Source organism: Apodemus sylvaticus, chromosome 10, assembly GCF_947179515.1.
Source record: "Apodemus sylvaticus chromosome 10, mApoSyl1.1, whole genome shotgun sequence".
In the NCBI taxonomy this organism is placed as follows: domain Eukaryota; kingdom Metazoa; phylum Chordata; class Mammalia; order Rodentia; family Muridae; genus Apodemus; species Apodemus sylvaticus.
The window spans coordinates 2,074,877-2,089,494 of record NC_067481.1 but is presented as its reverse complement, the minus strand read 5'-3'; the positions used below and the strand labels follow the sequence as shown (position 1 = coordinate 2,089,494).

The 14,618-nt window shown below is 45.6% G+C and overlaps 1 protein-coding gene across 2 annotated transcripts in view; it reads right to left on the bottom strand.

The window, feature by feature from the left end:
* The window catches only part of Nploc4 (NPL4 homolog, ubiquitin recognition factor), a 59,263-nt gene that overhangs the window by 14,216 nt on the left and 30,429 nt on the right, over positions 1-14,618 (bottom strand). For both annotated transcript variants that reach the window (XM_052197599.1, XM_052197600.1), the window contains 3 exons: positions 14,283-14,354; positions 13,388-13,514; positions 7,849-8,009 (listed from right to left, as the gene is read on the bottom strand). In XM_052197599.1, the coding sequence (XP_052053559.1) occupies positions 7,849-8,009; positions 13,388-13,514; positions 14,283-14,354 (360 nt within the window). The remainder of the gene's footprint in view (positions 1-7,848; positions 8,010-13,387; positions 13,515-14,282; positions 14,355-14,618) is intronic.

The window sequence follows — 14,618 nt, the reverse complement described above, 5'->3', positions numbered from 1 at the left end:
TTAAAATTGAGCAAGTTCTCTGGGCGGGGCTGGTAGCACTGCCCATTCCCATAGCATTAAGGCAGGGGTAGCAAAAGCTGCAGGAAACAAAGAGGATGTCAGCAGAGTAAAATAGATCAGTGAGCTGCGCAGTGTCCTGGCCTGAGGCCAAAGCAGCATTCCCTGTCTACGGTGTTGTTATTACAGCCACAGAAGAGCATCTCTGCTCCAAAGTGATCGAAAAGAATGAGGCCAGTGAGATCATTCCCGAGCAGATCTCAGGTGTACCCAGGCAGGGCACACACCTGAACCCTCTCACTCTTCTGAGGCTAGGGTGCAGAGTGCGAGCCACGGGAAACCATGGGAAGCCACAGCACAAGCCTGCAGCGTGGTAAGCTGCTCACTTTGCTGAACTCTCGGACCTCCTGACTGAGCTCCCAGGAAAGAGACTGCCACAGAAGAGTAAATCGACTTTTCTGTTGTTGTTTTGAAACAGTGTCTTATTCCGTAGCCCGAACTGGCCAGGAACTCACAAAGGTGTGCCTCAACCTGCACAGTGCTGAGATTAAAAGCCTTTTACCAGCATACCTACCTAGCTTGACATCTTTAAGTACTAAACAAAACCACCACATCACAACACAATGCCAGGCTCCTGCTAAAGACACCTCACTGATATGTTAGCATAAGTAGTTCCCTCAAATCTACCAAGCTGTGAACTAAGCCCAGAAACTCAGAAAGCTTTATGCTATAGACTCTATAGGGTACAAACCTAGAGGGCTTTCTGCTCCAGGTCCTATGGGGTAGGAAAGGAGAGGCCTCACTCTCACAACTGATGGAAAAATCCTCAAGTGTATAAGACTTGTTCACCTTGCCCAGGTGGGCTACCAGAACAATATAATGTACTGACATTCTAATTATAAAAAGAAATACAAAAAGAAACCCCGTCTTGGAAAACCAGACACACACACACACACACACACACACAGAGAGAGAGAGAGAGAGAGAGAGAGAGAGAGAGAGAGAGAGAGAGAGAGAGAGAGAGGATAGCTTGCTACAGTGAATTTAGATCCCAGTGCCTCTAGAGAAGCCGGGTACAGTGGTCAAGTCTGTAATCAACTGTAGCACTGATAAGAGACACACAGGAGCACTGCTGGGAACTAAGGCCAGCTGCTCTGACTAAACTGGTGAGCCTTAGGATCAGTGAGAGACCCGGTCTCAAAGGCTGTCTATCTCCTGAGGAGGGAGACTTAATGTTGACCTCATACCCCTAAACACGGGTGGCACATAGCTGTACACATGCCCTTACACACACACACACATAACACAAACACACAAATTTTAATTCGATTAAAGCTCCCCACAGTTTTTGGAGACAGCATCTTACTATATGGCTCTAGCTGGTCCTAGAATTCCATGTAGACCCCTTCCCACTTTTAAAGACAGATAATTTCGTGAACAAAAATTTTAGAGAGCAAACTGACATTTGATAAAACTGAAAAAAAATCTCATGCATGACAATTCTAATATGAAGTTGCAAGATGTAGCCAGTTGTAACAACAACCAGAAATAACTGAAGTAGCAATCAGCACTCAACTAATGAAATATATTCTGATTTGGTCACACTCAAATTAAAGTAAATCTATTTTTTTAAAAGATGTCATCTTTAACTGTCTAACTCCTATTTTACAGAAATGACATGTCCACAATAAATACATTCAACCAGTTTCCAATGGTCCTTGGGTAGAGTGCAGCTAGCTAAGTGAAAGAAAACAACTCCTAGACCCTCCCTCTCATCTGAATCTCCTGGGAACAAGCAGCAAGAGGTGGTCTCCTCAGGGAAGCACTTTCTGCCCACACAGCCAGCCCATATGTCTCTGCTGTTTTCCTGACCTGGGAAGCACACACATGGGCCAATGCATATCTAGGTCTCCCGGCTTCTTGGCCAGGATTAGGAGTCTCTGCCCAGTGCTCTTTCCTGCTTCCCTGCTGCACAGGACACAAACACCAGCACCCCTTCCCCTGCACACTCCGGCTCCCTGCTCCCGCCCTGTGAGTCCAAGAAAAATACACATACAGATATAAACACCATGGTGTTTATGAAATACAAGATACCAGGATACCATTCCATGCATCTGCTCTAACCTTTACAGAGAATTCCATCTGTAACTCTGAGTTGCTAAAATCTGACTGCACAGGGGAGGTCACAGCACTCTACATGGATCTGCGATTAGTTGTTGTCCCTGCATTATCATTTTCAGTGTTTATAACCACAGATGACACTGGGATAAACAACAGACGTAGGTAAATACTGGTTTCATCTATACAGCATATTTTAAAATGAGCCACAGAGGCCACAGGAGACCTAACAGGACTGCTCCAACACTTGCTCCACGGTTGGTTCTCTCTGCTCCAGCTGCTGCTTCTCTGAAACACATGATGAACAGGCATCACGACCCCACGGAGCTAGAAACAATGGAGAAGCTCTTCTGCAAGTTCTCACAGAGCAGACAAAGACGAGAGTAAACAGAATTAAGGAAATACTAGTGTTTTCTTTCTAAGAGTAAAAATTATACAGGGGACCTTGGTTTTGTTTTTTTGTTTTTTAAAAAGGTTTCCTATTTGATAGAAGATATTTGAGAATTCATAGTGATGAAATCCTGACAGAATGGTCTTTAAGATTAAAAGCAAGGCAAATGGGGAGGGGGTGAAAAGCTCTTAGAGGGGGGACAGGGCAGAGGAGCAACATTTGGAATATAAAGGAATGAAACAAACAAACAAAAAAAGCAGGGGCTCAGCGGTTAAGAGCACTGACTGCTCTTCCAGAGGTCCTGAGTTCAATTCCCAGCAACCACATGGCTCACAACCATCTGTAATGGGATCTGATGCCCTCTTCTGGTGTGTCTGAAGACAGCTGCAGTGCACCATATGCATAAAATAAATCTTTTAAAAAAAAAAAAGGCACAAAGCTTGGGTGTGGTGTGTACACCTTTGACCCCAATACTCAGGAGGGAGAGGCTCTGTCTCAAACAAAACAAAAGACAAAGTCTGAAAATGTTGCCTCAAGTTCATAAAGTCAACACACAGAAGTCTAAGACAGGAGGACTATGATTTAGGGACCAATAATGTAATGAGGCCTGGCTCCACCAATCCCTCAACAAGAGAGAAAGATGAAGGTGGACCGTCACTGACAGTGTTCAGGATTCCCAGCGAGCACGCAAGAATACACAGATAAAACCATATCAGACACAAAGCTGCACCACAGAGAGCAGCATCACTCATGTAAAGTTGACCTATTTTCAATACAATATTATTGAATGTTGTATTGAACATACAATATGTTGCTGTTTAGGCCAGCAAGGTGGTTCAAAGGGGAAGGACCCTGGCAACCAAGCCTGACACATGGAATCTCATGATGTAAGAAGAACGGACTCCCACCTGCTGTCCTCTGACTTCCATGCACATGCATGTATACAAATCAATAAATGAACAAGGGTGGTTTCTTCTTTTTTAAGCACTGTGTGGTTTAAACAGGAATGGCCCCACGGAGATCTCGTATTTGAATACTTGGCCCGAGAGGAGCGCACTATTAGGAGGTGTGGCCGTGGTGGAAGAAGTATGTCACTGTGGGGGTGGGTTCTAGGGTCTCTTATGTTCAAGCTTTGCCCAGTGTGGAACAAAGACTCTTTCTGCTCCTTCGATTCAAGATGTAGACCTCTCGGGTCCTCCAGAACCACCTCTCCCTGAGCACTGCCATGCCTATGAAGATAATGGACTGAACCTCTGAACCTGTACACCAGCCCAATGACACATCCTTTGTAAGAGTTGCCTTGGCATGGTATCACTTTACACTATGAAACCTGCACTAAGACACACTACTATTTTAAATATGTAGAAGCCAGGCGGTGGTGGCGCACGCCTGTAATCCAGCACTCTGGGAAGCAGAGGCAGGCAGATTTCTGAGTTCGAGGCCAGCCTGGTCTACACAGTGAGTTCCAGGACAGCCAGGGCTACACAGAGAAACCCTGTCTCGAAAAAAAAAAAAAAAGACTTAAATATGTAGAAAAGTATGAAGCTGTAGTTAGGAGCGTCCTCACAAGTAACAAGGTGAGAGGTCCTCTAGGAGAGGTCCTAAAAGCCTCTAGAAGATGACAGAGCACTAGTCCAAGGAGAAGGCACCTGCGAGTTGAGCATGGATCACCACAGGCACAAACAGTCCTGCTCCTAGGAAAAAGCAAGGCAGGGCGGAGCAGTTCAAACAACAGAAGTAAAGCAAGGTGGACAGAACTGGCCTGCATAAAACAGAATCTGGCCAGAATCACACCATGGAGACTGGAAAACAGGTGCAGTGTAAGATGGAGGAAAGAGCTCACATCAATAGGATTTATCATTCTCGTTGCTAGAAACGAAAGGAGGACAGGGTGCCAATTCCTACTATCTTCTGAGCTAAGTCCATGAAGACCTGTGCAGACCAAAGGAGGAAGCCCTAGGTCAATGACACAAAGATAAAAGCCCTCTCCCTTTTGTTCTCAGAAGAGGCCAGAGCAGACTCTGGCATCTGCCTAGGCTGGAGAGACAAAGTTAGAGGTGTATGTATGTGTACCTATGTGAGGGCACATGTGTTTATGGAAGTTCATCTTCCATCAGCAGCAGCATTGGGTCTAACTCAGGTATCAGGCACAGCATCCCGCTCCTTTGCCCAATGAGACTGCAGAGTTAGAGGTGGTTATCAGTCACCACGCGGACAGCAAGTGCTTTTAATGGCTGAGGCACCTCTCCTTTGCTGCTGCTGCTGCTCCTCTCCCCTCCCCCTCCCTCTACCCCCACCTTGAACTTTTGATCTTCCTCCCACTACCTCCCAAGTTGGGGAATTACAGGAGTAACCAGGTTTATCTGGGTGATAGTGGTCCTCACTTTTAATCCCACACTGGGGAGGCAGAGGCAGGAGGATCTCTTTGAGTCCAAGGCCAGCCAGGTCTACAGAGTGAGTATCAGGATAGCTAGGGCTACACAGAGAAACCCTGTCTCCGGGGAAAAAACAAAGAAACAAAAAACAAACCATTCCCCCCAAAAAAAGACAGAAAGAAAAAAATCACAGCAGGTTTATGTGATGCTAGGGGTGAAATAGACAAGACACTACCCACTGAGTCAGTCACACCGTGCTAGCCTGCTGTCCTCATCTACTTCAGCAGAGACTCCAGAGCGTCTGGCCCTGCTGGCAGGGAAGCAGAGGCAGGCCAGCAGCAGAACAGCAGTCTCAGCTCTCACTTGCTTTAATCAGCCTTAGCCAGTCCATCACTGTTTCTTCTATGCCTCTGGAATCAGTCCTCCAGTTTTCACCTGAGAGCCTACAGTGTACTAGGGTTTGGGGATTTCTACTCAATCCATAGTACACCAATCTCAGGTAAACAAGAATAGTTTATGTAACGTACACCATAATACTGGAAGCGCAGGAGCACAACAAGGAAGACCTAACTGTGGCAACAGTCAGTCCTCAGGCAGGCTTTCCATATGTAAAACCAGGTTCTAAAGTTCCAAGGCCAGCAGTGAAGTGGTACAACATTTTTGGCTAACTAGACAAGTATTGTCAGCTAACCTTTAAGCTGATTGGTCCTGAGAGGTAAAAAGGTGGTAGACAGGTAGTAAACAGGGAAATTTCAGAACATTGAGATAACAAAGTACAAGTGATACAACCATAACTTTTTGGCTTATTAGTAGCATTTTTTTTTTTTTGGTTGTTCGAGACAGGGTTTCTCTGTGTAGCCCTGGCTGTCCTGGAACTCACTCTGCAGACCAGGGTGGCCTCAAACTCAGAAATCTGCCTGCCTCTGCCTCCCAAGTGCTGGGATTAAAGGTGTGCACCACCACTTCCTGGCTTATTAGTAGCATTCTTTAGTGTCAGCTATGGATAATTATTTCTGGGAAGTAGAGTCTGAGAATCTGAACTTAATTTCATCTTATGAGCAAAATGTAAACTGAATAAAAATGGGTGCAGTTATGTTAGAAGGAGCAGGTCTCAAAAATAGACTCTTTAAAGTGACAGCCCACTCTGGAAGGCCACTGGAGATTGACCTCATTGCTGGACTCTTTGGCACAGACAAGCTTAGGGGCATTCTTAACAAGGTAGGGGACATATACAGGCACGAAGGCAATACAATCACACACAGAAAATAATTAAATCATATACATATATACATACACGGCATAAAACTATAAATAAAGACTGGAGAGATTGCTCCTCAGTTAAGTAATGGCTGATTATCCTGAGGACGCAGGTTCACTCCTCCTTAATCATGTTCATCTAGTTCCAGGGGACCCCATACCCTCTTATTGCCTCCATGAAAACCAAGCATGAGTGTGAGGCAGTCATACACCCAGCAGCAACAACATACCCATAAAATAAAAGTAAATAAACCTTATTCTTATAGAATAAACAAATAAAAACAAATTAAGAATGTCTCAATGACTAAGAATACTTCCTACTCTTTGCAGAGGACCTGAGTTCAGTGCTAAGAACACACATGGTGGTTCACACACATCTGAAACTCCAGTTCCAGGGCCTCTGATGGGCACTGATTCTAGCCTCCAAGGGTACTGTACACATTCAGGACCAACTTACTTGAAAGCAAAATATTCACACACAGAACATATAAACAATGCTAGGTGTGGTTCCCCACACTCAGAAGAGGTAATGTTTCTCTAAGTTTGAGGCCTGCCCAATCCATACTGTATTGTAAGACTCTGTACCCCCTCCAAAAAAAAGTGAAATTAAATAGATATATAGAGATATATAACAGGCAAATACAAAAAAGCACCCTGAGTGGTCCAGAGAATACCTGAGCAACATTAAGACGGGACACAAGGGATGAGGAGTAAAACCAATCCTAAGAGAATGGTCAGCCACGCTGTTCCACAAAAACGACAGGTGACAGGGTAGCAGGTAGGTAACAGAGTAATTGCACCCTTATCCTGTCAGGCTATAATGCACATTTTATCTGTAAACTGTCTTGTGGAATTTGAGCTCAAGGAGAGCTGGCTTTGGAAGTAGGGTTGCCCCACCCCACTTCAGATCCAAGTGTGTTTTCTCAAAGTGTTTTCTAAGGATCTTATGTTTAGGGATCTGTTGCTTTCAACTCTGTGACAGGGAGAAGAAACCTACAAAACAGCCCCAGAGTAAAACCCTGGGGGCAGGATATCAACTACTTCCAGATTACTGGTGTTCACCGTGATATGAAAGTGCCTACAGTGGGAAAGAGATCAGAGCCCAGCTGTGGCGAGGAAGCTCCATTGGCTTCCATGGATGCTGTAAAAACACCTGAGTTGATGCTATCTCTGCTGCTTTTTGTTCTTTTACTCAAAAGCCCACAAGGAAATATTGCTCTGCCCAGAAGTTCTGGTCGGGAACCCCAGCTGGCTGCATCAAGCAGGCTTCTTACTCAATTTCTATTGGATGCTTGTAAGCCTCTGTCTGATTTGATATTTCCTTCCTACCATTATTTGTTCTTTTTCTTGGAAGCCTCACAACAAAAAATTGGGTAGGTGTAGCAAGCTCTAACAATGGTCCAAACCTCATCTTTACAAAGGGAAAGGCGGCTGCCTGGTGAGATCTGATGTAACACGTTCAAACCCAACATGTCTAGTTCCTTTTCTGGTTATACCCCACAATGACATAACCACACCCCACGCCACCCCTGACTTGACCCCCACGAGTAACAAGCTTCAGAATGTGACAGGTGCCTTGATCCACAGCTGGGCTTTAAAATACAGTGGATGACACAGAGGTCACAATCAAAATTTAGCAAGATCACAAGAGTCAAAGACAGATTCATATTATCCTACATATGCACTATTTTTGTTCTGCTTTATCTTTACCTTATAAAACACATCAGGAACATACTGCTCACTGCTGGACTCCTTGGCATAGCCGAGCTCAGGGGCATCCTTACAAGGTAGAAGACACTCATCTCGGACCAGTGCCATGCACTGATTGGATACCTGGTACCCTTCAAAGTGTACCTGGTTGTCAGGACCACCTGTAACAGAAAAACCTTTTAAGGGAAGCTACCAAAAAAATAATCAGATGCATTCCACATCACCTATCCTCCAACCACTAGTAAGCAAAGAGTCAAGAATATGCTGGGTAACCTGGAAAGTGGCTCTAGCCCTATCCACAGAGAGAGAGAGAGAGAGAGAGAGAGAGAGAGAGAGAGAGAGAGAGAGAGAGAGAGAGAGAGAGAGAGAGAGAGAGAGAGAGAGAGAGAGAGAGAGAGAGAGAGAGTGTGTTTGAGAGAGAGAGGGGGGGAGAGGGAGAGGGAGAGGGAGAGGGAGAGGGAGAGGGAGAGGGAGAGGGAGAGGGAGAGGGAGAGGGAGAGGGAGAGGGAGAGGAAAAGGTAGTGTGTGTTAGGATACTAAGCAGAAAGACAGACGCAGTTCCGAATCCTAGCAGTTCTAACACCTTGGTGAAGAGGGTCAAAAACAACAGCAGATTCCTTAGCAGGCAGGAGGCTGGCAAGTGCAGGTGTGGATCACCAACACAGATGCTATATGGGGCTGGGTTGCAGAGTTCTTGTTAGCTTAAAGGAGCCCTAGATTCAATCTCCAACATAAACCAAGCATACAGGTAAATGCCTATAATCCTAGCCCTTGGGAGATGGAGGCAGGAGGATCAGAAATTCAAGGTATAGTACACAGCAAGTTCAAGGCTAATGTAGGCTTCATGACAATGTCTCAAAAAGAAAAAGAAGAAAAGAAAAGAAGGCCCAGCCACACAAGTTTGAAGACTGGCCTGAATTTGAGAGCTACAACCCACACAAAAAGAGGGAACTGATTTCCCTCTGTATATCACGCGCTCCTGCGTGCCTCTCCAAATAACAGAAAAGAGAAACCTGATGCTAACATGTAGATCAAACATGCAGCCTCTCTAGATGACAGAAACCTTTGTGGTCAGGTCAAGTCAGTGCTCCTGCCTCTCATCCTGTGAATGCCAGGACACTGCCCAGACCAATAGCAATGGGCACCCTGAGAGTGCTCACAGCTCTCCACACCAATGATATGTACACCACCCTGTAGTGTATGGCTCTTTCCAAGCACCGTCCAGAAAGACCTAACATTAAGGGAGCTAGAGAGACAGGTCAGTAAGGCACCTATCGTCTGCCTGAATTTGATCCCTAGAATCCACATAACAAAAAAAGAATTGACTCCTGCAAGCTGTCTTGGACCTCAGCACAGATTCTATAGGATATATGTCATATGCATACCCACTAACACAAAGGTAGACACACAAAATAAATACAAGTGTAACAAAATTACATATTTGCAATATTGTAATTTATAATCAAATGTGATTCTTTAAAGAAGAAAACACTGGGGACAAAGATAATATAAATGGCTATTTCAGAGAGTCATCTAGCCAGTTACACTGGACCCCTGAAATTAAAGGGGTGAGGATAGGACAGGTATAGCATAAGTAGGTGCAATCCGAGAATCAGGGCTACACAAGGATAACTCCAATGTTCATTGTTCTTTTCTAGCTCTAGAGTCATAAAAAAACCCTACCTTTATTTCAGTTTGAAAAAGTTACAAATTAGGACAGAGATTCAGTCAATCTGGTTTTCAAATACATATCTGACCCAGACCTGAGAAACACGATAAAAAAAAAAGTAGTAGACAAAGTTAAAAGTCTAAGCATTCATCCCTAAGCATTCATCTTCATACATAGAAGGCCGGCTACAGCTGGTAGCCCGTGCTGAGAACCCAGTCTCCGCCGTCCGGTTGGCAAGTCCAGTTGGGAGCTTTCCCGTCATCAGTACACCTGGGTGGAGCACACAGAACAAAGGTGCCAGACCTGAGCTCTCTGGCTCAGAGTGCAGAGACAAAGCAGGAAGGCTCGAGTGCACGGCTTACTATTTCCTCAGGGCACCTCAACCCAGGATCACATTTCAAATCACTCATTTAATGACAGGTCATTAGGAAAAAAAAACCTTGCGAGAAGAGAATGGGAAGTAGTACCTATAACTACGACACTGGTGTGGGTGTGTGTGTGTGTGTGTGTGTGTGTGTGTGTGTGTGTGTTTCGAATTCCAGTACTTACTTGTAAAGTGGACAAAGGAGGATGGAAGCTAAGGTTAGCCTGGGTGACATGAGAGCCTTCCTCTCTACCCCTCACCCAAGGGCTCACTATACCCAGCAAGTCTGAGGCCCTGAGTTCAATCCCCACCGTCAGAGTAGGGATGGGAGAGTAGCACTGGCCCACACAGGCAGTCTCTCAAAGTAGTCTGAGTTGTACACATTCCTTTACCAAGTGGAGAAGAAACACGCACATACCCCCGTGGTTTACTTATCTTTCAGGAAATCTCATAAAGGCTAAATAAGATGCTGAGGAGTCTAGGCAAGTTACCTTTCACTTCCAGTGCCAGGTGCCTGCCGAAAAGCCCACATGCAGAGCGGAGCACATGCTGGAAAGCAGCAGTAACATAAAGAGCCAAGCTCCCTCAAACCTGGGCCTCTGTAAGTCATGCTTACAGCCCAGGAGCCAAGCAGGTAACCAATGAGGAAGGCCCCACAGGTAATATGGCATTCTCTTGAGCAAACCACTATAACATAGCTGAGGCAGAAAAGCTGGGAAAATCACAGGAGGCAGGAGAGCCTGGTAGCAAAGGTCTTGGTGTTTAGAAGGTATCTGAACTCTGCACAAGGGCACCACCTCCAAGGACATTATCTGTAAAACAAGCAGGCTCATACCTCCTCTCCACTAAAGAGAAGGGACTGTGGCAGGTCCAATTCCCAGAACCTTTACAGGATTGCCCCTCGCCCTTGGCGAAAGACCCAACATGAAGGAGAAATAGCACACTTGGAGTTAGAAAACCAGTGTCCTAGCTGTGGTAGCTAAGGCCTTGGATTAAGATCTGCATCACTATCCAAGGCCATTCTTCAGCCAGTGCCCTACCAGGAGAGGAAGTGGATGAGACCAAGGACAGAAGGGAGGAGTCAATGCTCAAGCAAAGGCAGGCTGATGATTTATCTTACAGTGACCAAGGTCAGTCATTACCTCATAGTTTCAGATCCTTTAAGAGCCAATTCTGGATGCAAAAATTTCATGAATGATCTGTTTTCCAAATGCTCAACGAGCAATGTGACTCAATAATTGAAGGTGGAAGTCTCCAAGATGTAAGCTACTTACAATTCTTAAAATATGCCAGTTCAGCCAGGCAGTGGTGGTGCACGCCTATAATCCCAGCACTCTGGGAGGCAGAGGCAGGCGGATTTCTGAGTTTAAGGCTAGCCTGTCTACAGAGTGAGTTCCAGGACAGCCAGGGCTATACAGAGAAACCCTGTCTCGAAAAAAGCCAACTCCCCCCACCCAAAAGTGCCAGTTCTTTTGGCCCACGGGACAATTTCCCCATAGAAACAGTAATTTAAAAGGCTGGATTACTATGGGAGCCCACAGGAGTCCAAAACAGCCATTCTCAGTGAAGGTGACAGTTGTTGAAGTCTGTGAGGGTGTTTCTGGCTGTTTCAATAAGGGACAGTGCCAGCCTTTGTGGGCTGTTGAAGGTGCCGGGCATCCTGACAGGGAAGAGGTGTGACAGACAAGTGTTCCAATGCCCTGCCCCCTGCGCATGCATGTAGGCAAGCTGCCCTATCTATTATGATCCAAGATTAGAACCGATGTTACATTATAGACCACCACGTCTATAGCATACATACATGACTATAACCTGAGGTCTCCAGCACCACAGACAGAACTATGAAGGAGGCAGCAAGATAAAGCATGAAGCGCCTCAGGAGGCCATCGCCCTAGCCATCAGGATATAGGTTATGGCACATCTGCTGTCAAACCTTATGTGCATCCTGACCACACAAGTTGCCTGACATCTGCCATTGTGTCAGTGCTCTCGGCCCTATCTGCCACAAGGAAGGATGCTTCCACACCTCCATTCACTCCCTTTACCAACTCTAGCAAAAATTTAGAAATATATGTCACTCAAAAAAAGTTGGTGGTGGGGTAGGGGAATACCCCCTGTCGACCTCAACAAGCCATACCCTCTTAGGAAAAGGCAAGCTTACTAGCATTTAGCAAGGCTTAGAAAACACGGAGTCTCTTGAAACAGAACCACTGACAGTGGGGAACGGACCTGGGCCCCTGCATTAAGGCAATATGAATTAGTACGGTTCTCAAAGAGCCAGAAGGAGCTGACCGACAAGCCCGAGTACAGACTGCATGGGACGGGTAGGGACACTATTATAAGAACCAGAGCCGGTTCTTGGTGGTGGCGCACGCCAATAATCCCAGCACTCTGGGAGGCAGAGGCAGGCGGATTTCTGAGTTCGAGGCCAGCCTGGTCTACAGAGTGAGTTCCAGGACAGCCAGGGCTCTGCAGAGAAACCCTGTCTCGAATAAACCAAATCCAAAAAAAAAAAACAAAAACAAACAAACAAACAAACAAACAAACAAAAAAAGAACCAGAAAGTAAGCTGGGCAGTGGTGGTGCACACATCCAATCCTATTCACTCAGGAGAGAGAGGCAGGCTGATCTCTGAGTTCTAGGCCAGCCTGGTCTACAGAGCAAGTACCAGGTATGTAGAGAAACCCTGTTTGTTTTAAACAAAACAAAAGGACCACAAAGTAGGTCACCTGGACAAGAGTTCTGAGGTCACCTTGGAGAGAAGAACCCTTCAGGGTCAGCCAGTGCTTACTTTAAAATCGAGCTAAGTGGACTGCACACTTAGATCCTGGCCTTCCACTTTCTATCCCTATGCCTTTGGTCCTATGCCTGACTTTTCTTTAGGATTGCACCTTAGGGACAGAACAAAAGATCTGGTGCATGTTCATATAGGCTACAACCTACTATTATTTATGGTATATGTGACATGTATTATGTAACAGATATTGTCCCAAGAGATTTATAGCAATTTCTTTGAGAATGATAGTCACATTCATCATGCCAAATGTACATGAATCATGAGAACAGAAAGTCCCTCTTTTTGCACACTTATTTCTAGTTGCTGCAGAGTCCCCTAGGCTTGGAGGCTATGGAGAAGCCTGACTTTGCCCGAGTTCCCTAGGTGATGCTAAACTCAGAATTTTTACCCTAAAACAAAAGGAAGAATGTATGTTCTCAAAAGTTTATTAAGAAGCTTATTATGCCAGGTAATAGTGGCACACATATTTAACCCCAGCACTTGGGACACAGAGGCAGGCAGATTTCTGAATTCAAGGTCACCCTGGTCCACAGAGCAAATTCCAGGACAACCAGGGCTACACACAGAAACCCTATCTTGAAAAACAAACACACACAGAAAAGAAGAAGCTGATTGTGGTAACAAAGGCAAGGATGAGAAGCTGCTGCAAAGAAGAACAAACACATTAATGGGCAATAGTACTGGTGCCATTACTCTGCCCCATTTATACCTGTGGCCACTGCAGTAACAAACTTGGATCCAAAATGCCCATCAGGAGAGAGCCGGCAAATGTTGGGGTGCTTGTTTTGAAAGTCTCCTGCAGTGATGCATTCTTCTGAACTCAGGAAATAGGTGTCCTAAGCCAAGAGAGGCGGTATATCAAAATTTTCAGCATGTGTCAAAACAAGCTTCTATATTTTCTAAGACTACATTGAGAGTTGAGCCAGCAGGATGACTCACCAGGTAAAGATGCTTGCCACTGAGCCTGACCTGGGTTCACTTCCCAGATCCCCATGATGGAAGAAGAGAAACAACCACAAGTTGTTCCTGACCTCCCATGTGTACTGTGGTACATGTGTGCACACGTGCGCAACAAAAACATAAAATTATTAAAAAAAAAAAGAGAGAGAGAGAGAGAGCGCTTTTAATGCTAACAACTTGGGAAGCAAATAGAAGTGGATATCTGGGGCTGGAGAGATGGCTCAGTGGTTAAGAGCACTGACTGTTCTTCCAGAGGTCCTGAGTTTAAATCCCAGCAACCACATGGTGGCTCACAACAATCTGTGATGAGATCTGATGTCTTCTTCTGGTGTGTCTGAAGACAGCTACAGTGTACTTACATATAATAAATAAATAAATCTTAAAAAAAAAAGAAAGAAAGAAGTGGATATCTGTGAGTTTGAGGCCAACTTGGTCTACATAGACAGCAGAGCGCCTAGGCACCCTCTCCCACAGGCCTCAAGTGGACATGAATGGGATCTGCTCTGCTGGACGATTCAGCAGCGTGAGCCTTGAAACAAGACTGTCTTCAGAGTTCTCTGCAAGTTGTGAAGAGACTGAGAGGTCTAAGTCAGCACTACCTGAGTGAGGTTTCAGGCCAAGCCACATTCCTGCCTCCGTCTCACCTTATTCCGACTGTATCGGACTGTACCCTTTCGGGTATCTTCTGAGACAAGGTCCGTGAATATCCATCCAACCTTAATGGAAAAGGAAAGCATCTTTTGAGTATCTCCATACAACAGACGGCTTCTGCCGCGAAGCATAAAAGCAGTGCCCTTCAGACAACCCTTCCAGTTCCTGAGCCAAGTAAACCTGAGAGCACAGTCCCTCCGCTCTGCTTCCAGGGAGAAACCAGCACCTTCCTGTGCTGCAGTGACAAACATGTATCCCAACAGGTGCTGCTTAGGACCACTCAAGCCGCACTCCACTAGAAGTCAGAACATCTGAGACTGAGACCAACG